We start from the raw sequence: 25,314 nt of genomic DNA, 5'->3' as shown, positions 1-25,314 counted from the left end.
TCCTCCTCGCCCAGCACCGACAGTCCGACGTGGACCTGACTCAAGAACTTTGAGCTCCACCACTATTATCTCGTGGAATAAAGACTTGCAAAGGTTCAATGTTAAAAGGAGTTTGTCGTTTTTTATCGAGGGTTCTAAAAGATAAATAATTAGCTGGGGTACAACTACCTCACTAAAAACCCTCTTAAAACTACACATAATCATCTTAAAAAAAATAAAAAATAAAAAAATAAAACAGTTAACTGCCCTAAAATGCTAGAATGACCTATATTAGGAAATTATTTTACATTCACTTCTAAAATAATTTGTTTATCTTTCATTAAAGTTTTTCATGGCATTTCATACATAATTGCCTAAAAAGGTAGAATCACATTTTGGAGGGGTGGTCAGAAGGGGTTGATTAGGCTTAAACAGAAGGTGTTAATCTACAATAATACCAAAGAAATATTGCAATATATTCATTTTTAAATGGTCTTATGTTTAGATTTAAGTTTTTTGTACATAAAGCACATTACAATTCAACTTTGAGTTCTCCAACTTCTTTTCTGTTTATGGATACATGGCATTTTTAAGGAATTGCTGCATATTTATGCACATTTACTGCAGATTATTTGGAAACCATAAACTTTGGGAGATTTTCAGTTGCATATTCTGATTCCTTGTACAAAAATACACTTATATGGTAAATTTCATTTCTTAGTCTTGTGTTTTAACAAAGATATGACATTTTTACTGAAAAAGTAGTGTAAAAAATGTGACGAAACGCATATGGTCTTAAAGAGGGAAAAATATCCAAACGTGTGAGGCACAAAAATAGCCATAACTTCCTTAATTTTAATCAGATTTTAAAAATTTAAAAAGATTCTTTCTTAGCTCATCAAGCTCTTTCTATGCATACCAATATTGAAATATTTCAAGCTATTTCAATTTTTTCATGTGTATTGCTACTTATTATTCAGTGTAATTCCTTATGTTTTCACTGACAGCCATGTTCCCCCCCCCAGCTGAACAAGAACTAATGTACATGCGTATTACAAAGCACCTACCACCTCCTTATGTTAAGAATGATGACAGCCGCTGAAATTCATTAATACATTGGAAAAAGATGTCTTAATATCTAAAATTGTCTACCCCAAATTGGAAATAAGATATTTGTTTTCAGCAGACCCAAAAGCTTATAAAAGTTGTCATTTTAAAGGTGAGTGTTGAGTTGCAGTTAAAGTAAAAAATTTATCCTCTTTAGTGATCTTATCTTACACTTTTTGTATTAAATCCTTTCGTGTATCATTCGATTGACAATCTCATTAACCTTTATTGTCGAGTGACTCTCATAAGTTTTAAGCTCCATCTTTTCTAACGCTAGAATACTGTTGTTAAGTAACATCACTTATTAGTCAAGGTTCAGTGAAAAGTACAAAAAAAAAATTAGTTTTTTTTTCCAGAATTACCACCACCACCCCTTATATTGAAAAACAAAAACAAAAGAAAAATCTGATAATGTAGCTGGGATGAAACAAAAATATCATATTCCAAAAATCACGTAAATTGAACAAGTAGGTTTATGTTTAAATAAAAAAAAAAAAAATCAGATTTTATGAGTATCTGAGGAGTGACCATCTCATTCACCATTTTAAAAAATCTCAAGAAACAAAGGGAGATAACTCAACAATAATACAAACTTGCTAGATTAATGTTGTAGTGCCTACAAATTCCCATCGATCGCTTAAAAATGATTTTTTTTTTTTTTTAATTATAAAAATAAAACTACTTGATCATTTTATGTGATTTTTGGAGTATGATATTTTTGTTTTGTAATGGATGCATACATCGTACAGATTTTTCTGCATTTTTTGTTATTTATCTTTGTGTCTTATGCTAAGTTGAAAGACTACAATGTTCAGTCTGTTGCCGTATCACTTGTAAGGATTAGGTTGTCATTAACTGATTCCATCTACAAATAAAATAAAATATGTATTAGATACGTTTGAAGCCAAAAGAACACATTGTAACAAAATAAACATATTTTTTTGTTTGAAATTTGTAAATATATTTTGAAGTTACACTTCATCCTAAGTATTTCTTTCTTTTTTTCTTTGTTTTTTTTATGGTGTTTTTTTTTTTTTGTTTGCTATGTTGTTGCTGGAGCAGAGAATCAGTAAGTAGAAGCCCGTTTGTTGTTTTTCACGGTAGTGTTTTCAGATGTCGGAACAGTGCGTTGGTCATGCGGTATTCACATTAGGTGTGTTCCTTGATAGAAGCATTGATTGAGTTTGAATAAAATAAAATATCTATTAATCTGGCAAACAAAAAAGAAAGAAATTCTGAGGATGAAGTGTAACTTTGAAATATATTTATAAATTTCAAACAAGAGTAAATATCTGGTTATTTTGTAATAATGTGTTATTTTGTCTTCAAATGTGTCTAATATGGGATCTATGGACAAATTTATCTTTAGTTGACCCTTGACAACTAAATATTTTTGTTTACCAGCCAAATAGAAAAATTACTAACCAAACCCATATGATTTTTAAAATATGACATCTACGTTTCATGACGAGTATGTACATCATAAAGATTTTTCTGTATTTTTTTTTAAGTGTAATTCTAAATATACAACAAAGTTTATATTGATACTTGAAGGTATAAACATTCTAATTTCTTCAGATATTTTTTTAAATAGCCTTCGTTAAAAAAAAGTGTATTGTTCAATTAAACTTTTATTGTTTAAAATAATTTAACTTTGTTTTATTTTTTAAAAAAAAAAATTGAAAAGATTTTTCATTCAGTAGTGAGCTTTGGAAGATTGTCGGTGAAGGAAATACAATCGCCAAAAGATAAGTGTTTCATTATTTCTAGTCGCCACTTTGAAAAATCGCTCGCAAATACGATTATTTCACTCGCAATGCAGAGTCCTGTAATACATATTTTGTTTTATTCAAACTTGATCAACGCTTCTATCAAGGAACACACACACCTAACGTGATCCCATCTATGTCTATGTCTGCACAGTTTTGGACCATCAACATCAATGTGGGACACACTTTGAACATTTCCGATGACTGATAGCAGATGACATGGGCGTACTACTTGAGACAGCATTATGCAAAGTAATTTCTCATAGAGACCCTTGAAGAGGTTGATCGGTTCAAATATCTTGGTTCTATCATCACCGCAATTGGCCAACACATCCTCAAGCACATCAGCAATGCTCGCACCTTCTTCTGCCGACTTAAATCACGGCTCTGGATTTGAAAAGAAATAAGGCTGAACATCAAAGTCAGAATCTACCAGGCTTTCATCTGCAACTTTTATGGCTGTGACATTTAACCTATGTGATGCAAACTGGGGGTATTCGACCATCACTGCTCACGCTACGTTCTCCATGTTCACTGAAAACAGTTACTTCCAACAGTACAATTCGTACTCGTTGCAAGACCCACTATCTCTCTCCAAAAATCTCTCCTTGCCAGATGTTTGTTGGGTCGGCCATGCTCTTCAATGGCAATCAGATGACTTCATCCATGAATTTATCAACACTACCAGGGTGGAAGAAATGTTACGGTGGTTAACTCCAAACCACCTTCACTTTTACGGGGTCCGTTGCTGGAACCGCGAATGGCTTGCACTGCTATGTCTGGTCAGCCAGTGTTTGGAACGTGGGGAACTTGTTGGAAAGAGCCAGCTCAGCCGAACTAGGGTGAATACCACTATCATGATCATGATCAACCATGTCTCTGTATAAGTATGAATGGTTATAATTGTTAAAAAATTATTGTTAAAGATTAAAACTACTAATCTATATATATAAAAGTGAAAATGTGTGTATGTATGTTCGCTTTTTGTGTATGTCCAAGGAAGGCTTTTTTCCGAGAAGCGGTCGGTCGGCTCACAACTTAAAACTTTTTATATCAATTATAAAATCATAATATCTACGAGTTAACAATGGAGGTCGCCTGTCTATTTAATTTGCTCGACTTCGAAAAGATAAATATTCAACATTTTTCACTCGCCGCATGTGGATTAGGCTTTTTCGTATAATAAAAGCAACACTAATTCTGGCGGTATTTTTCCCGTGGCGATCACCGGAAATGTGCAAAAGCAATAAGATTTGATCAATTTGGAAATATTTTCCTTATATCAGACAATTGCTATTCAATTTGGACAATTCCCTTGTTATGAGGAGTTGGTCCCCCCCCCCCAAACATCTTGGGAAAATAAAAATAAAAAAAACGTTCCCGCAGTAAATAAAATAAAAAAGTTGACCTCATTAAGTCATTAAAATGTGCACCTGCTAATTCTAAGTAATTAAATAAATTCAAACGTGTTTCCGTTAGTATTTCGTGGTGGCCCAGTGGTTAATGTCGCACTTTTATTTTTTTTTCACACTTTAATTCAAGGGTTTGGGTTCGATCCTCATACTTAGCTACCAAAACTTTTTTTACTCCCCCCCCCCGAGACACAAACACCCGGGTGTTTTGATTTACCCAAAACCACACACACCTCCAAACAGTCGGGCAACGCTGGGTACCTCTTGTTAGTCTATATATAAAAGTGAGAATGTGTGTGTGTGTATGTGAGGACACTTCTCAATCTATAAAAACAACAAATTTTTTATCTACAGACTTGAAATTTTGTATATAGCATATCCAGGCATGTGGAAAACTTATTAGTCAGTTTTAATCCAGAAAAACTAGCTACAGAATGGTCAAAATTGAAAAATTGATATGTGAGGGTCATTGGATTTTTATTTATTTTTTTTATTGCATTTTCACCTGAAAAAAGCTACAGTGCCACTTTGATGTAGGGGGCTACTATCAGGAACATAAGTTGCAGGGATACTATGTAGGGGGTTGAGCAGCAAGATGTATGTTTACATTACACTTGAACTTCTGCATGTCAGTACAGTTTGGGAAGCAGGAACCCGGAAAGGAATTCCAAAGTCTAGCAGTTCTAGAGAAGAAACTATTAAAGTAGAAGGCTTTCTGGCATTTAGGGATCTCTACTGTGTAGGGGTGGGATTTTGCTGTTTGTTGGGTGTATTTACGTTGAGATGGTACAAGGGTTTGTAGCTCGTTGGAGCATCTACCATTAAAATATTTCTAAAACAAGCAGGGGGATGCAACATTTTGTTGATAGGACAGAGGTTGAAGCTTAGCTGACAGTTCGGTACTTATTAGGTTGGTGACTCTCTTCGGAACCCTGTCCAGGAGTGAGAGACTAATAGCAGATGCACCAGCCCAAATGTGACAACAACAGTCCATACATGGGTGAACGGTAACCTTGTAAAGGTACAGGATACTTTCAGGCATAAGTAACTTCCTAGCACAGTAGGGAGAGCCAACCTTCCTCAAAGCAGCCTAGGCAATGCCCTCGATGTATCTGTTCCAACTCATGTTCCCTGTGAACGTTAAGGTGAGGAGTTTGAGCGAAGTACTTTCAGGTAATGTATCTTTAGCCATAGCTATTCGTGGTTGAGAAGGTTTCTTGTAATTATTAAAGAAAACGAGCTTAGTCTTGGCAGCATTGAACGTTACTATCCAATTTTAACCCCATTCCACTACAGGCTGGAGGTCTTCCTCTAGGGTTTCCGCCATTGCCTTGGATATGTGTTCATTCGTTTTCCCCTAGTACCTGTTACAGAGTGTAGTGTCATCAGCAAATATACCCATTTCAGAGACTATTTTATCAGGGAGGTCATTTATGAATATCAGGAACAATAAAGGTCCAAAGGTCGACCCCTGAGGTACATCCGCATTTATATCATATTGTTTTGATCTATGACCATCAAGGACAACCTCGATTCTTCTCTTATTTTAGAAGGACTTAACTATATTAAGTATTCGTCCAGTGATATCATATGATTTGATTTTCTTGAGAAGACCATTGTGCCATACCCTGTCAAAAGCCTTAGATATATCTAGGGCTACTGCCCTCCTTTGCCTTCTTCATTGCATGGTATATATGTTCAGAGATTACAGTTAAGATATCTGCAGTAGAACTGGATTTTCTAAATCCATATTGTCGGTCAGACTGTTAAGTATCTGTAAGGTGGTGGACCAGAGCTTGATTAATTATGGACTCAAATATTTTGACGAAAAGCGGGAGGAGGCTAGAGGAGTGATAATTTAATGGGTCAGTTCTTTCGCCAGAATTCTTGTAAATTGGTACCACAGAAGTAGTTTTCCAGCAGTCAGGAAGCAATATTTGTTAAAACATTTGTTAAGTTTTGGAGGAAACTGGAACAACCTCTGCGGAGCATTTTTTTTAATAGTACAGCTGGGATGAGATCAGGTCTACATGCTTTTGAGGTGTCTAGATTTTTATGATATCATGTACTTGAAAAGATGTGATTTCCAGATCATCTAATATGGTTTCTAATCTACCTGCAAAGGAAAATCAGGGAGGGAGTGGTTTGCTGGGTCCAAAGTAGAGTTTGAGGCAACCTGATGGGCAAGTATGTTAGCTTTCTTGATTGCTGTGCAAACAACCTCATGATTGTTGGATAGTGAGGGAATTGTTGATTTGCCCATTATTTACTACATTGTTGTTCCATTTGCTAACTGTTTCACAATGCGTATGTGGGAATGATTAACATGACAAATTCATTATGTTAAAAATATGTAGGTTGGAAAACGATTTATAGATCGTGTCAAGCTGGTCGTACTCACTGTCTTTAGGTTTTGGTTTCGATCTCAGCCAGTTTTTTTTTTTTTTTGTTATTTTTTATTTTTTTTTTTTTACTTAGATAAAAGTGAACTGTTTAGAAAAAAAAAACATAATACTCACCTAAACATGTCTTAGTTTCTTTCCATTTTTTTTTTTTTTACTTCATCTTTTTGTTTCTTAAGGAACTTAACATTACGTTTACTACCAGGCAATGTCGGGTACATCTTCTAATATTTTTTTTTTTTTTTTACAAAGGGGTCACCACTTATCGAAGCCTGGAGGCTACTTGAGGATAAGGGTTTAAATATTTAAGTATTTTTTTTAATATTTTAAATTTTAAAAGAGAGATACATAATAGCATAAGAATTTGTTGGTTTCTTAAATTTTCTGACATATAAACAAGAGAACCGAAATCTTTGTAAAAACATACTAGCTGTCTCTACCCGGCATTTTCCAGGATCATGCTTAATATAAAAAAGAAAGAAAATGTTTAAATACCTATTTTTGATCTAAATAATTTTTAAGTAATTACTGGGAACTCATAAGCATTATAATAAAAATCTCGAAAGTTTTTTTCTTTAAACTCTTTTGAAGATGGCGTTGCACGCCAGTTGCGATTCTGTTAGCCGTAATGGTACTTGTACAGTTTAATCAAGATATTAAAAAATGAAAATATCAAAAAAAAAAAAAGGTTATATTGTACGTATCCGTTTTAAACTGAAGATCCCCCCAATAAAATTCATTTAATTTGATCGAATAGTTTTTTTTTTGTTTTTTTGTTTTTTTCGGCGGAAAAACACGTTCTTATGAGAGCACGTTGAAGTCAGCCATTATGGAATTTGTTAAACATGCTACGGGGAGATAACTTCCAGTTAAAGCGCCGACACTCCCTCCCCATCTTTAATACTAGCTTTTTTTCCTAAAAATCGAACCTTTTGCTCGGTATCATAACAAATTGTTTTTTCACTGTAAAAAAAACCTGCTTGATGAAATTAAGTGAAATTTTTTTCTGGGAACTTTGTTCCATAACGGATACGTGCAATATAACCTTTTTTCGATATTTTCATTTTTTAATGTCTTGATTAAACTGTACAAGTACCGCCGTAACATTTATAAAAATAAAACTACTTGATCTATTTGGATGTGATTTTTGGAATACAATATTTTCATTCTGTCATGGGTATGTATGTCAGACGGATTTTTCTTTTTTTTTTTAATGTAGGGGAAATTCTGGACAAGCCCCCCATTTTTCCCTAAAGTTTTTGTTTGTTTATTTTTAATCCTTATTTTTATTTTCTATATTAGGTATGCCGATGGTAAATCATGGCAATTATATTGTACGACTTGGAAATGTGGTCCGATGGCTTGGGGAACAAGCAGAAGAGTTGGGAGTGGAAATTTATCCTGGAACTGCTGCAAGCGAAGTAATTTTTCTTTCATTACAAATTACCAAATTTTTTTTTTTTTTTTATTTATTTTTTTTTTTAATAGCAGCAAAAAGTATGTGGCGTATTTTTCGGAGTAACTAATTTATTTGTTGTTGTTGTTTTTGTCACAATGTATACTCATTTAATACATAATAAAAATAAAAAAAATCTAGAATACCTGTCACGGTCTGGGTAAAATTTATCCGGAACAGAACAGTTTTTCATCACTTTTATGTTGGTACAATCTTTAATCTTAATTTGATCATGATTTTGTTTCCAGAAAATATCTAACATTTTAAGGCCTTAAATTAAAATTCATAGAATCTTGTTTAATTGATGTCTAATTTCTGGTGGACATCATATTCCAGGCAAAGCCAAGCAGATGCTTAGATACGTCTGGTTTAAAATTTGCACAAATACCAAAAACTAATATCATATTTGGTTTGCAACCTAAGTTCATTTCTTAAATTTAATATTCCTTTGTGGGATTATTTTGGGTCAGATATTTATCAGTAGGTTTGTCTTTTTATTTAACTCTTTAATGATAATATTAATGCAATTAGTATTTATGGTCCAATTTGTTTCACTTTACTTTAAAATTTTCAGAAATCGGTGTGGAGGGGGGGAACTCCCATCCCTGGGGCTAACACTTAATCTCGATATGAGATACATAGACATTCAAATGTTCCATTAGTTAGTAAAGAAAACATAATTTTCCTCTTCCCAATTAACCATTAAAATATGCTATAGCATATCTTTTATTGTGGCCTCTTGGTCTTATTGGATTCTAGGATGAGAATTCATCTTGGCTGGTGGAGTATCTAGTTTCGTTCTATTACTTAAGGTAACATCTCTTGGAAAAGGTGCACCATTCCTCGTAAAAGCTAGTATAAGTTAATCATACCCAGGATATCTTATTTGGGCCGAGAATATTTTGAATATATGGTCAGGGTTTACTTGTATAAAAAAATATCATCATGCCAGGTTGTCCTTACAGAGAGACCTTAGACACTCAGGAATAATGTCTAGTAGGCATTGAAGTCTCTTTCCGGTAGGCATTGAAGTCTCTTTCCAGTAGGCATTGAAGTCTCTTTCCAGTAGGCATTGAAGTCTCTTTCCAGTAGGCATTGAAGTCTCTTTCCAGTAGGCATTGAAGTCTCTTTCCAGTAGGCATTGAAGTCTCTTTCCGGTGGGCATTGAAGTCTCTTTCCGGTAGGCATTGAAGTCTCTTTCCAGTAGGCATTGAAGTCTCTTTCCGGTAGGCATTGAAGTCTCTTTCCGGTGGGCATTGAAGTCTCTTTCCGGTAGGCATTGAAGTCTCTTTCCGGTAGGCATTGAAGTCTCTTTCCAGTAGGCATTGAAGTCTCTTTCCAGTAGGCATTGAAGTCTCTTTCCAGTAGGCATTGAAGTCTCTTTCCGGTAGGCATTGAAGTCTCTTTCCGGTAGGCGTCGAAGTCTCTTTCCGGTAGGCGTCGAAGTCTCTCTCTCCGGTAGGCGTCGAAGTCTCTCTCTCCGGTAGGCGTCGAAGTCTCTCTCTCCGGTAGGCGTCGAAGTCTCTCTCTCCGGTAGGCGTCGAAGTCTCTCTCTCCGGTAGGCGTCGAAGTCTCTCTCTCCGGTAGGCGTCGAAGTCTCTCTCTCCGGTAGGCGTCGAAGTCTCTCTCTCCGGTAGGCGTCGAAGTCTCTCTCTCCGGTAGGCGTCGAAGTCTCTCTCTCCGGTAGGCGTCGAAGTCTCTCTCTCCGGTAGGCGTCGAAGTCTCTCTCTCCGGTAGGCATTCAAGTCTCTCTCTCCGGTAGGCATTCAAGTCTCTGTTTCTACAAACGAAATAATATTGATTTCAAGTGAAACAAATGGTACCTACATAAATGTTAGGTCTCAAACAGTAACATATCCAACAATTACAGAAAACGATAGAGTAGAAAAATAATTATTAATGAAAAAAAAAAAAATTGTGAAAGGAAGTGAAATCCCTATATAATGCCTACTAAAAAACATAAGTTGACAGGGAAGATAATTAAGTTCTGTTGCTTATGTCATGACGAACGTAATTCAAAATGCAAGACAAAATTTATTCCACATGTAAACATTATTGAAAATAGTTTTTCATAAATAATTTTTTTTTGCCTTATCATTTTTCATAATTTTTTGGATATGTTACTATTTTAGACCTAACAATTGCCATAGGTCTCAGGTGTTGAAATTCAATACTTTTTTGTTTGTATAATATACAATATAAAAATACTAGGTTGAGAAACTGGCGCAGTCTATCCTTCTCTCGAGGGTAGATGGGACTTTCTTAAGCTGTGGTAGACACCACATCTAGTGATGGTGTCACAATGAAAAATACCCTTGATAGCCCTGGCGAAGCATCAAGTATTCAGATACCAACAAGATTTGAATTACACTACAAACTCATGGAGTGAGTTCAATCTCGGCTGCAGCTGTGCTGGATGGATGGATAATGTAGAAGTTAATTTTTCTTAATCTGACATTTCATTTCAATCATTTGAAAATAAACAAATTTTTAAAAAATGATTAAAAATGATTAAAAAAAAATGAATGCTAAGAAAAAAAAAATGACAGCATCTTAGTTGTCAACTCAAGTTTTCTTTGTTTTTTTTAAAAAAATGCAATTTTTTTTTTCTTTTTCATTTTGTTATTAGTCATCTAATGTTTTAGTCAAGCATCTCATTTCAACTTTTAATAATAAAACAAGGCCGATAGCCATTAGTCGCATGCTCTCGTGTAATGAATGAATGCGTGAATGTAGGATTGACATGAAATTCTTAAAGATAAACTAAAATGACTGAAAAATGGGCTGAAATCACTTAAATAAATAAAAAGTAAATGACTTAGAATGACTTTAATGAACTTACGGATGAATTGAATGACCTTAAGAATGACTTGAATGCTTAAAAAATAACTGGAATCCTTCAAAAACAATTTGAATGATCTGGAGAATGGCTTGAATGGCTTTGAGACTGACTGGTTGTAAAGTGGGTGATCATTTTACATTAGATTAATACAGAAAAGTGATCCCCCACTTTATATCACAAAGTTACAAACATAAGTACAGCATGTAGTAAGAACAGATGCTACACTTTGATCTTGGCCAAAAGGCCAAGAAAAGGGGAGGGGTATTTATTTGCTCCCCCACCGAGCAAATTAGGCACAAGGCCGATTTTTAATGTGAGGAGTGAAGGGGAAATGGGAACCAACTCCCTGCGGAATAGAGGAGCTGGATAATGACAATTGGTATAAAGGGTTGCATCTTGTATGTGGGATTGCCCCTACATATGATTTTTGCTTGCAGTATCTGCCAGAAAGATACTACACTTTGATCTTGGCCAAAAGACCAAGAAAAGCTTAAAAGCTAAGAACAGCATCTATTAACAACAGACCTTCTATCTTAACCAAAAAGGCCAAGCACAAAAGTGTTACCGACCGACCGACGGACCAACTTATAGAGTCACTTGCACGTGACTAAAAATTTGTTTCAAAGTTTTTTTGTTTTTTGCTTTTATTTTGTAGGTCCTCTTCAATGACGATGGCAGTGTGAAAGGTGTCGCAACAAATGATGTAGGAATACATAAAGATGGATCACCAAAAGTATTTTATTCATTTTTTTTTTCTCATTTACGCCTCATTTTTTTTTTCTCATTTTCTTCACCACCATTATTTTTGTTTAAATATCATTTTTATATGCTGGCATGTGCTAGATGGTTTTAAAAATTTGATTTCCAAACTTGCCTATGCCTGGTCAGGTCTTTATTTATCCCTCTTCCTCTCAAATCCATCCTTATAGCTTTCTCTAATGTTTTCTTTATATTATTAGGATTAAGGATCTTTTGTTAATGAAAGAGTATCATTAAGTTTTTAGTAATCAGAATTTAAGGATTTGGAGAAAATTAATAGAAACTACGGTTCTTGTCCAGAATTTCTCCTATATTAAAAAATAAATAATCTGTATAATATAAATACCCATGAGGAAACGAAAACATCATATTCCAAAAATCAGCTAAATTGATGAAGTAGTTTTATTTTTATGAAGAAAATCATCTTTAAGCGATTAATGTGAATTCGTAGGAATTACAACAGAAATCAGACAAGTTTGAATTATGTTGAGTTATCTCCCTTTGCGTTTTGTTATTTTAGTTTTTTTTTTTTTGTTTTTTTTTAATTATTTTCAAAATGGCAGACCAAACAGTTGGTATTTGATTACTAATAAAATTTAACTTATTTAAAAATAAAACTACTTGATTTTTGGAATATATTTTCGTTTCATCACATCATACAGATTTTTTTTTTTTTCATAATATAGAGTGAATTCTAGGTAAAAAATATCTAAATATGAGAATAAGAGTAAAAAGTAGCAAGCAGTTAAACAAAATAATTTCTCCAGATAAATAAATACAAAATGCTTATTTATCCATAGGATCGAACAAGATGATCTGGATTGAATTTAGACTTTGACATTATTTTTTGGCTAATTTGTGGTTAGTGAAAGACTCAACATCAACCATAATCCATGAAATTAGTTATTTATTCAAAAGATATGCAGTTAATTCTTTATATATCTGAATGGACAAATACTTTGTCCAGTTTCTAAACTGATTGAATACAATTAATTATTTTTTTACATTATTATTTTATCTTTCTAAATATTTCTGAAATATTTAAGTGCTTGTTTAGAATTACACTTAATTAAAGAAACAAAAACACAGAAAAAAATCTTTGATTTTTAGTGATTAATAATTTTTGGTAGACATAGCGCGGTCATAAATCCTGGTAGTTAAATCATATTGCCGTCCTAAAATTTTACATGACAGCATCCAGCTCTCTTGTCTCACTGATCATAAAATTTAATTTTCTTATTTAAAAAAAAAAAAGTTACTTGATCAATGTAGGTGATTTTTCTCTCTCTCTATCCCGCTCCCTCTTTCTCTCTCTATCCCGCTCCCTCTTTCTCTCTCTCTCCAGCTCCCTCTTTCTCTCTCTCTATATCAAGCTCCCTCTTTTTTTCTCTCTCTCTCTATCCAGCTCTCTCTTTCTCTCTCTCTCTCTCTCTCTCTATCAAGCTCCCTCTTTCTCTCTCTCTCTCTCTATCCAGCTCCCTCTTTCTCTCTCTCTCTCTATCCAGCTCCCTCTTTCTCTCTCTCTCTCTATCCAGCTCCCTCTTTCTCTCTCTCTCTCTCTCCAGCTCTCTCTTTCTCTTTCTCTCTCTATCCAGCTCTCTCTTTCTCTTTCTATCCAGCTCTCTCTTTCTTTCTCTCTATCCAACTCTCTCTTTCTCTCTCTCTCTCTCTTTCTCTCTCTCTATCCAGCTCTCTCTTTCTCTCTCTCTATCCAGCTCTCTCTTTCTCTCTCTATCCAGCTCTCTCTTTCTCTCTCTCTATCCAGCTCTCTCTTTCTCTCTCTCTATCCAGCTCTCTCTTTCTCTCTCTCTATCCAGCTCTCTCTTTCTCTCTCTCTATCCAGCTCTCTCTTTCTCTCTCTCTATCCGGCTCTCTCTTTCTCTCTCTCTATCCAGCTCTCTCTTTCTCTCTCTCTATCCGGCTCTCTCTTTCTCTCTCTCTATCCGGCTCTCTCTTTCTCTCTCTCTATCCGGCTCTCTCTTTCTCTCTCTCTATCCGGCTCTCTCTTTCTCTCTCTCTATCCGGCTCTCTCTTTCTCTCTCTCTATCCGGCTCTCTCTTTCTCTCTCTCTATCCGGCTCTCTCTTTCTCTCTCTCTATCCGGCTCTCTCTTTCTCTCTCTCTATCCGGCTCTCTCTTTCTCTCTCTCTATCCGGCTCTCTCTTTCTCTCTCTCTATCCGGCTCTCTCTTTCTCTCTCTCTATCCGGCTCTCTCTTTCTCTCTCTCTATCCGGCTCTCTCTTTCTCTCTCTCTATCCGGCTCTCTCTTTCTCTCTCTCTATCCGGCTCTCTCTTTCTCTCTCTCTATCCGGCTCTCTCTTTCTCTCTCTCTATCCGGCTCTCTCTTTCTCTCTCTCTATCCGGCTCTCTCTTTCTCTCTCTCTATCCGGCTCTCTCTTTCTCTCTCTCTATCCGGCTCTCTCTTTCTCTCTCTCTATCCGGCTCTCTCTTTCTCTCTCTCTCTATCCGGCTCTCTCTTTCTCTCTCTCTCTATCCGGCTCTCTCTTTCTCTCTCTCTCTATCCGGCTCTCTCTTTCTCTCTCTCTATCCGGCTCTCTCTTTCTCTCTCTCTATCCGGCTCTCTCTTTCTCTCTCTCTATCCGGCTCTCTCTTTCTCTCTCTCTATCCAGCTCCCCCCCCCTCTCTCTCTCTCTCTCCCCCACTCTCTCTTTCTATCCAGCTCCCCCCCCCCTCTCTCTCTCTCTCTCTCTCTCTCTCTCCCCCACTCTCTCTTTCTCTGTCCAACTCTCTCTTTCTAGTTCTATTTCTACATCCATACTGGATCAATATACTTTTTTCACACACACACACACACACACACACACACACACACACACACACACACACACACACACACACACACACACACACACACACACACACACACACACACACACACACACACACACACACACACACACACACACACACACACACACACACACACACACACACACACACACACACACACACACACACACACACACACACACACACACACACACACACACACACACACACACACACACACACACACACACACACACACACACACACACACACACACACACACACACACACACACACACACACACACACACACACACACACACACACACACACACACACACACACACACACACACACACACACACACACACACACACACACACATATATATATAAAATGGACCCTAACTCTAATTAGGCCCCGTTTCTTAATGTTTTGTCCGAATGAAATGAAACTTTTGTCATAACTAGTTTATTATATTCAAAACACTAGGGTCTTTGGCCTTTTTTTTTTTTTTTTCTCCGTTCTACAGCATATGTTCTAGATGGCCTCCATTTAGCTTTTGTTTTGTTTTTTTTTGGGGGGGGGGTCACCCTGTATATATATATATATCCATAACTGACTGACCTAATTTCAGTGATTTTAAAACAATAAAAATTGAAGAAAAAAAATTTTTCTTTCTGACACCATAGTTAAATTCAGTCTAGAGTTTCAACTGGAAACACACACCGAAGACTCTTATATTTTTTTTTTCAATTTTATGCTTCTGGTGTTAATTGAAAGAAATTTATTTCTTTTATTTATTTATTATATTCCTCCAGTAATATTTAAATTTTTTTGGATGTTTATATTGAAAGTAAAAAATTCCTTGTGTTTTTGTTTTTTATTAACAAAATATTTTAATTGACTTTAACGAATATTATATTTTTTATTTATATTTATTTATTCCCTTTTAAATTAGGATTCATTTGAACGAGGTATGGAATTACATGCCAAGATGACCCTGTTTGCAGAAGGCTGTCATGGACATCTAGCGAAACAATTATATAAACGTTTTGATTTGAGAAAAGACTGCGAACCACAAAGTTATGGGATTGGCTTTAAGGAAATATGGGAAATTAATCCAGAATTTCACAAACCAGGAACAATACATCACACAATAGGATGGCCACTCGTGAGTTCTTTTAAAGACATTTGTATGGATTACTTTTGAAATGAAATTAAGCATGAATATTTAACAAACAATATTTATAACCTTTTTATAAATTTTGGGTTTGTGTTACTGTACACATAGATTCGAAAAAGTTGTCAAAAAACAAATATATAACAAATAAATGTTATCAAAGGCAAGATAAGTTACTTTTCTGCCAAACTGGATATATTTTTTGTGTTTTTATTCAATGTAACATATTTATTCAGCTCGAAAAACATACAGTGTTTACCGATGTATTTGAAAATTCAAGATGGCGTCTCACACCCTCTTTAACACCATAAGTATGGAAAAAGGTGTTATAAATAAAAAAACTACACAAAATACTATTAAAAACACACTGAATATATGTCAACCTATGTCACGGTAACATATATTGAGCGAGTTTTTAACAGTATTTTATCCGTTTTTTTTTTTATTTATAACATCTTTTCCCACACTTATCGTGTTAAAGAGAGAATAAGACGCCATCTTGAATGTTCCAATACATCGCTAAACACTGTATGGTTTTCGAGCTGAATAAACATGTTACATTGAATAAAAACACAAAAAATATATCCAGTTTGGTAGAAAAGTACCTTATCTTGCCTTTGATAAAATTTATTTGTCATATATTTGTTTTTTTTCGAATCTATGTGTACAGTAATACAAACCCCAAATTCTTCATGTTATCCATATTATATTTCTCTTTGTCCAACTTTTTTGGAAACTACTGTGCTGATCTGTCTGAAATTTTGTACAGACTTGTTATGATAAGATGCAGATAGAGTGGAGCTCAGATGAGCACTTACCATGAAAATAATGATAAAGCAGAGACTGGCTCGCAACATTTCTTCTGTGAGAAAGAAGTTGCAGGAAAGAGAAATGGGCATCCCCCTACGAGGCTACAAAATCTATTTTGAACTCTGTCAAGGCAAGATAAAGTCTTTCTGGCAGCTCCTGCCCACATGTGGCAACAATACTCCATCTTCCATCCTTAGATGTACCTGGCTCTTATATAGGTAGAGAATTGCATCAACAGTGAAATATCTACTGGATTTTTTCCAACGACTTTGGCAACGGATTTGATTTACATGTTCCAATTCAGATCAGGAGTAAAAGTCAAGCCCAGAAGCTTGTAAAAACATGGAGCCTCCCCAAGATGAGTCATTCATTTCAATTTATGCCAGATGAGGATCAGAGCGTTATCTGAATCAAATCAATGAATGTGCATAAGATTGTAACACAAAACAATCTTGTCAGGTAGATGGAGAAGAAGAAACAGAGACAACAACAAAGGACAAGAATGGCTCGCTACTAACCAGAGATTACTGATCCATCAACGAAGCATTTAATAAAGAAATAAAAGAACAAACAAAGAAACAAACAAACAAACAGTAGCAATTTTATGTATGGAGTATTGTCACATTTGGACTGGTGCATCTGCTACTAGTCTCTCACTCCTTTTATTTTTTATTACATTTTCACCCCAAACAAGGCACATTGCTACTTTGATGTAGGGGTCTACTATCAGGGAATAAGCTACAGAGGTACTATGTGGGGAGTTGGGCAGCAAGATGTCGGTTCACGTTACACTTGAACTTCTGCATGTCAGTACAGTTGGGGAAGCAGGAACCCGGAAGCGAATTCCAAAGTCTAGCGGTTCTGAGGAAGAAACTACTGGAGTAGAAGGCTCTCTTACATCTAGGGATCTCTACTGTGAAGGGGTGGAATTTTGCTGCTTGTCGGGTTTGTAGAGGGTATTTACGTTGAGGAGGTACAAGTGCTTGCAGTTTGTCAGAGCATTCACCGCTAAAGTACTTGTAGAACAGGAAGAGGGATGCTGCATTTCGTCGGTGGGACAGAGGCTGAAGCTTAGATGACAGTTCAGGACCTACCAGGTTGGCGACTCTCTTTTGAACCTTGTCTAGGAGTGAGAGACTAGTAGCAGATGCACCAGCCCAAATATGACAACAATACTCCATACGTGGGCGAATGGTGGCCTTATAGAGGTACAGGATACTTTCGGGCTTTAGTAGCTTTCTAGCACGATAGAGAGAGCCTACCTTTTTCGCAGCGGTCTTGGCAATGCTCTCAATGTAATTTTTCCAACTCATGTTTCCTGTGAACGTTAGGCCGAGGAGTTTAAAAGATGTACTTTCAGATAGTCTTTAGCCATTGCTATTGGTGGTAGAGAAGGTTTCTTGTAGTCATTGAAGGAATCAAGTTTAGTCTTGACAGCATTGAATGTGACCATCCATTTTTGTCCCCATTGCACTACAGATTGGAGGTCGTCCTCTAGTGTTTCGGCCAGACAGGGTTCAAAAGAGTCACCAACCTGATAGGTCCTGGACTGTCATCTAAGCTTCAACCTCTGTCCCATCGACGAAATATTGCATCCCTCTGCCTGTTCTACAAGTATTTTAATGGTGAATGCTCTGACAAACTACAAACACTTGTACCCCTTTGACGTAAATATCCCCGACAAACTCGACAAGCAGCAAAATCCCGCCCATACACAGTAGAGATCCTTAGATGTAAGAAAGCTTTCCCAACTGTACTGACATGCAGAAGTTCAAGTGTAATGCGAACAGACATCTTGCTGCTCATCTCCCTACAACAAAGTGGCATTGTGCTTTGTTTGGGGTGAAAATGAAATTTAAAAAAAAAAAAATTTTGTTTTCATGTGGAATGAAAAAAAAATTTTTTTTTTTTTTAATTTTACAAAATAATTTTGTTTTCATTCCACATGAAAAAAAAATTTTTTTTTTTAATTTTACAAAATAATTTTGTTTTCATTCCACATGAAAAAAAATTTTTTTTTTCATATGGAATGAAAAAACTATCGCTTTTCAAAAAAAAAACTAATGGACAACCAGTGCTTGTTTACATTGGTGGTCTTTTAAACCAACATATTTCAGGTGAAAACATTATCACATACTTACGTGTCATGGTTAAATTAGCATAAATTTCAAATATCATGGAAAATAATCCCGTAGAAAAAATAATTATCAGTAAAAATAGAATTTATTGTGTTATCGAGTTTTATTGTATGTTTTAATGTTAGACTAGTTTCTTAATGTGAAGTTTTAAAATTAAAATGGAATTATGTAAAAATTAATCAGAAGGGATTTTTTTTTCTCTTGATATACACTAGCATGACTTCTGTTAAACAGAAAGCAGAAGTCAAAATGACATAAATTTATTGAATTTAACCATTAATAAACTAATAAATTAATAAACTAGCCCCTGAAAACCTTTTTCATGCAACTGCTTGAGGAAAAGGTAAATCTTTAAAAGCACGTCAGTCTTTCTATGCTTGATTCGAACCTCCTAGAGTCAAGTAATGCTAATTCAGTGGTGGTATGATTGGAGATTGCAGAACCTTTGCTTTGCTGTAGACTTCCCTTGCAGGTGATCTATACAGAGAGTATCCATTTTGTCAAGATTGTAAGGAAGCCTTTTAGCCAAAATATAATGCTAAGAGTTGCAGTGAGTTTTTTTTTATCTTTAAAGACTCAACCGAATCTGAATATTAGAATATTTGACAATAGGGAGTCAGTCAGATACTTTGGAATTCTGGGAGTCAGTAAGAAATTTTGAATTCTGAAAGTTTGAGTCTTCTATAAATATAAAAGCGAAAATGTATGTATGTGTGTTCGCTTTTTCTGTATATCTACAAAAGGCTTCTTTTAGAGAAGCGGTCGGTCGGTCGGTTCACAACTTTTTAAACTTTTTATATCACATATAAATCGTAATATCTCACAGTTAACAACAAAGCTCGCCTGTCTATTTAATTTGCTCGATTTCGGGAAGATAAATATTCAATATTTTTCGCTCGCCGCATGTGGGTTAGTCTTTTTCCTATAACATCTTGGGGTAGGGGGGAAAAAAAAGCGTTCAGCAGTAAATGAATGCTATCCCGCAGTCAAACTTGACCTCATTAACTCATTAAAACGAGCACCTGCTAAATCCAAGTAATTAAATAAATTCAAACATGTTTCCGTTAGCATGTCGTGGTGGGGCAATGGTTAACGTCACACGTTTTTTTTTTTCACACTTTAATTTACAACTTTGCCTCAAGGGTTCGGGTTCAATCCTCATACTTACTTACTTTTTTTTTTTAACCCCCCTACACACCTCCAAACACCTGGGCAACGCCGGGTACCCCTCGCTAGTACCTTATAAATCTTTCTTATATATGGTGATCATTTTCTGTTTCAATTATTTTATTTTATTTATTTTCTTTTTCTTTTTGCCATTATAATTTAGGATATGCACACCTATGGCGGATCTTTCCTTTATCACCTGGGAGAAGGTGAACCGTTAATTGCAGTAGGGATGGTGGTAAGTATATTTTTATTTTCTGTAGTTTTTGTTTTGGCCCCCAACAAAGGAGAGATTGGACCTAGTAATTCACTCGCATTTGTCTGTTCATTTATTCAAACTTTTCTCAATAACTACGTCTTGAAATTTTTGGGGAAATTTTGCACAAACATTAGTCATAGTGAAAGTAAATTTTTGCCAGAAAGGATTTTCTGGGATAACTCTAGTTGCTCCCTTCCTTCCCCCAGGGTTAAAATTGCCCCCAAATCATTTATCCATTCATTTGGTGATACTTTCTCAATAACCACGCTGTGGATTTTTTTAAACTTCTGCACAAGCATTAGTCATGGTGAAAGTCAATTTTTGCCAGAATGGATTTTCTGGGATAACTCTGGTTGCTCCCCTACGGGGCCATTATAGGGGTAAAATTGACCCAATATCGTTTGCCTGATCATTTCATGAAGGAGAACCTTGCATACTCGGCTTGTTCTTTTTTACTACAAGGATCACCACTTATGAAGGCAAAAAGCCATTTAAGGATAACAGTTAATGCAATTGAATGATGAGAGATGAAGAACTTTATGAGTGGATTTGGGAGATTGGTCATAGAATCAGCTCAAATTAATGATATGGACGGTTTATAACAGAAATATTTGTTATTATCTGCAAGGTAACCTCCTTTCAAAAAATCTTTGTGTAAAGAAGGTATGTACCTGACTTTCCTATGCGGACAGACGCCACACTAGACGATCTGAAAACCACCCCTGCTCAGGTGCATGCTATCATAAAAAACCTTGACACCTCAAAAGCATGTGGACCCGATCTTATCCCAGCTGTGCTATTAAAAAAGTGCTCAGCCGAAGTAGCTCCAGTTCTCTCCAAACTCTACAACAAATGTCTTAATGAAGCTTGCTTTCCGGGCTGTTGGAAAACTGCTTCTGTTGTACCAGTATTCAAGAATTCTGGCGACAGGACAGACCCATCAAATTATCGCCCCATTAGCCTCCTCCCACTTTTTGCCAAAATATTTGAGACCATAATTAACCATGCTCTAGTCCATCATCTTACAGATGCTAAACTACTGACTGACAAACAATATGGATTTAGACAAGCCCGTTCCACAGCAGACATCTGGTGCTACCAGATCAGGCTGCCTATTGGCTTCCTGAGACGAAACGCACCTACATCGATTTCTGTTTTTGTTTTCTATTCTCTTTTGTAAAACTTAATTATGTTCTACAAAAACAAAATAAAAACAACAGCCCCCTCCCCTTCCCCCCTCCTTTTTTCCTTCTCTACTTTCCGGTTGACCCTGTCGGCAGGGCATTAGAATACGCCGACTGTTCCTCCTGCAGAGGGTAAAAGTCCCTCAACGGGGCTACCTGTTGGCCGTGGGTGGCAACCCGTGATGCCTAGGAAAAGGATCCTGGTGGCTGAGCAACCGATGCCTAGGGAAAATAAAGGTACCTGTAGCAACACTCTACTTTGGCCTTGTACTAGGCTAGACGGGCGGTTGGAGAGGCCCGATCCAACCAATCGGCTAGTCATGTCAAGCCCTAACACTTACACTGAAAATGTCAATTATAACATCTAAATAAAATTTAAAAAAAAAAAAAAAAACTTAATCCAAAGATAATACATTTCATTACTACAAACATAGACAAACCAGTTAAGTGTTAGAAGGCGATGGCAAGGGCCAATCAATTGATGAGACAAAAACCACACAACTGCTCCCTAACGAACGTTTCTATCAAACTGGGAAAGAAGAAACTAAAGGAGGAAACAGGAAATGATGGAACAAACTCAATCAATTGAGTATATCTCTTTTGTATCCCTGGGATGAAAGGGCGAATGGGTTTCCCCCCTTACATCTCCCAATTTCGGGCTCCGAGGAGGGTGGGGAGCAAGAGAGATGAAAATCTAAACAAACTTCTATGGATATAATAAACCCAAACAAAAAACCCAGAAATCAAAAAAATACTACAAAATCGAAAAGAACCCACTCTGACGTAACCAGCTCAGACAGTGAACAAGAATATAACTATGAAATAATTGATAAAGAAAAATATCCAAGATTCATAGTAATCGAAACCTTGGAAGGAAAAAAGATCAGCGATCTATCTCCATTCCTAATCGAAAAAATTCTGTCTCAAAACAGCAACCCAAAAACAGCAAAAAAAATGAAAAATGGCAATCTACTTGTCACAGTCGACAACTATAAAGACGCAAAAAACATCTTAGAGATGGAAAAATTCCATATCTATAAATGCAAAAGTTATGCTCACGAAAGACTAAACACATCAAAAGGTGTTATAAAAAGCCATGAATTAAGCTTGGCTACAGCAGAAGAAATAGAAAATGCCCTAAGAAAACAGGGAGTAATCGATCACGTCCGAATAAACATAAAAAGGAATGGTCAAACCATACCTACAAAAACCTACATACTAACTTTCAATACACCAAAAATTCCCAAAGAAATAAAAATCGGATACACAATAGAAAAAGTAGAACAATATATACCAGCCCCTCTGAGATGTTATAAGTGTCATAAATATGGACATAGCAGAGAAGCATGCAAAGGACAGAAAGTATGTGGAAAATGTGGCTTAAAAGAACCTAACCATACTGAAAGTGAATGCCCAAACGAAACAAAATGCCCAAATTGCCAAGAAAAACACCCAGCATACTCTAAAATATGCAAAATCTACACAAAAGAAAAAGAAATAGCCGAAATAAAATACAAACAAAATGTGCCCTTTCCTGAAGCAAGGAAAATAGCAAGCTCTCGAGAAAAAATAAACACTTACGCAGACATTACAAAAACTTCAAACCAAACAACCCAAAACCAAGACCTACTTAAACTAATCTCCGAACTCAAAAATTTAATTGAAACTTTAAAAACTAACCAAAACGAAAACAAGAAACAAATATCAGTATCTTTGAAAACTCAGTCAAATGACCTAAAACAAGTCCCAAAGAGCAAAAAAGAACCCGAACAGCAAAAACCACAAATAAACCGTGAAAGATCCAAATCACGTACAAGGACAAAAGCAGAAGATAAAAACACAATATCTGGAAAGATGGAAACAGAACGGGAAAACACAAATCCTCTTTCCAAAAACCAAAGTAAACAAAAAACAGAGACAATATTAATCGAAAATGAAAACAAATTTGAATTGATTGAAATCGAGAGTCACAGGAAAAAATCTAGCTCCAAAAACAGAACTGATCAGGAAGAGAAAATGGAGACTGAGGAACCAAGCAGTTCAAGTAAACACAAAGCAAAAACCACTCAAAACACAACAAACCAATAGAATAATAGATATAAAAACCTAAACAAAAACCAAACAGAAAAAAAAAAGGAAAAAAAATTAATAATTAAACGAACTTATGGAAATGAATAAAAACATCATACAGTGGAACTGCAGAGGCATAAAACCAAACTACGAAGAAATCAAACATATAATAGCACAATATGACCCCAGCATAATCGGCCTACAGGAAACTCTTCTAAAAGAAACGGACACCATCAACTTCAAAGGATACCACATCTACAATCAAACAAACAGATCACAAGCAGATAATCGACCCACAGGTGGCACTTCAATTATAATAAAAAAACAGATACCACATATAAAATTACAACTCCAAACAAACCTACAAACAATAGCAATTAAAGTTACACTTCACCGACCAATAACTATTTGTTCAATATACATTCCACCTAAACATAAACTAAACAAAACCGAAATTGAAGATCTTATAACACAACTCCCCATACCTTTTATATTAATGGGGGACTTCAACGCCCATAACAAAATGTGGGGAAGTGAGAATATTAATCAAAATGGGAAAACCATTGAATCATTACTGGAATCACCCGAAGTAACTATATTTAATGACAAAACACACACATACCTTCACCCAGGCACAGGAACGACATCAGCTATCGACCTAACACTATGCTCCCCCACAATATTTATGGACTTCCAATGGGAGGTACATAACGACCAGTGTGGCAGCGATCACTTCCCAATTTTTCTCAAAACCCAAGAACCTACAACAGAAGAATCAAAACCAAAATGGCAAATTAATAAAGCTAACTGGACTGAATTTAGCAAACTTTGCACAAATCTAATTAATCAAGAAATAGTTAACAAACCAGATCCTATGTTAGCTTTCACCAATACACTAAACGAAATAGCAACCAAGACAATCCCAAAATCTTCCACCAAACCACACCCAAAATCAACGCCATGGTTCACAATAGAATGTAAGCAAGCAATAACCAACAGGAAAAAAATGCTAAAACACTTCAAACAACATCCTACAAAACCCAACCTTCAAAAATACCTACAAGCACGAGCAAAAGCACGCTATATTATAAAAAAAAGCAAAAAAGAAACCTGGCAAAACTATATTTCCAAATTGAACAACAACACGCCATCAAAAAAAACATGGGAAATAATAAGAAAAATAACTGGAAAAAAACTTGGAACACCAATAAATAATATAAATACACCAAATGGTAGACAAACTATAGACAAAAAAGAAATAGCAAACATAATCGCAAATGAATTCAGCCAAAACTCATCATCCAACCACTACTCCCCCAAATTCCAAAAATACAAAAACAACGCAGAAAAAGAAAAACTCAATTTCACATCCAATAACAAAGAATACTATAACACCTCTTTCACTATAACAGAACTAAAAAATGCAATTCATAAAAGTAAAGATACAGCTACTGGTCCAGACGACATCCACTATCAATTTCTAAAACACATGCCAGACACATCTCTCAACATTCTCTTACAGATAATTAACAAAATATGGTGGACTAACAATTTTCCAAAACACTGGCTCGACTCCAATATCATCCCAATTCCTAAAGCAGGAAAAGATCACTCCAACCCTACCAATTATCGTCCTATCGCCTTAACAAGCTGTATATGCAAAACAACAGAAAGGATGGTCAATACAAGACTAATGTGGCATTTAGAAAAATATAACCTCATTTCTACGCACCAAAGTGGATTTAGACAAAATCAAGGTACTAATGACCAACTTATTCGGCTAGAAACATATATTCGTAACGGTCTAATAAGAAACCACCACGTGGTCTCAATCTTTTTTGATATCGAAAAGGCGTATGACACCACGTGGAGATATGGAATCTTGAAAGATATTCATAATATGGGAATCAGAGGAAACCTAGCAAAATTTATCCAAGAATTCCTATCCCACAGAACATTTAAAGTATGCTTAGGAAATACAACATCAG

The 25,314-nt window shown here is 35.7% G+C and overlaps 1 protein-coding gene and 1 pseudogene across 1 annotated transcript in view; one reads left to right on the top strand and one right to left on the bottom strand.

Moving 5' to 3' along the window:
- Positions 1–25,314, top strand: part of LOC145268289 (electron transfer flavoprotein-ubiquinone oxidoreductase, mitochondrial-like) — a 162,109-nt gene that overhangs the window by 112,546 nt on the left and 24,249 nt on the right. The window contains exons 6-9 of the mRNA XM_080123696.1: positions 7,972–8,090; positions 11,623–11,700; positions 15,477–15,689; positions 19,977–20,051. Coding sequence (XP_079979822.1) covers positions 7,972–8,090; positions 11,623–11,700; positions 15,477–15,689; positions 19,977–20,051 — 485 coding nt within the window. The remainder of the gene's footprint in view (positions 1–7,971; positions 8,091–11,622; positions 11,701–15,476; positions 15,690–19,976; positions 20,052–25,314) is intronic.
- On the bottom strand, positions 11,087–11,223 carry LOC145268476 (U2 spliceosomal RNA; annotated as a pseudogene).

This window comes from Euprymna scolopes, chromosome 43 (assembly GCF_053919585.1).
Source record: "Euprymna scolopes isolate OS-2025 chromosome 43, ASM5391958v1, whole genome shotgun sequence".
In the NCBI taxonomy this organism is placed as follows: Eukaryota; Metazoa; Mollusca; class Cephalopoda; order Sepiida; family Sepiolidae; genus Euprymna; species Euprymna scolopes.
The sequence above is the reverse complement of the archived record's forward strand: the minus strand, read 5'-3'. Positions and strand labels throughout refer to the sequence as shown.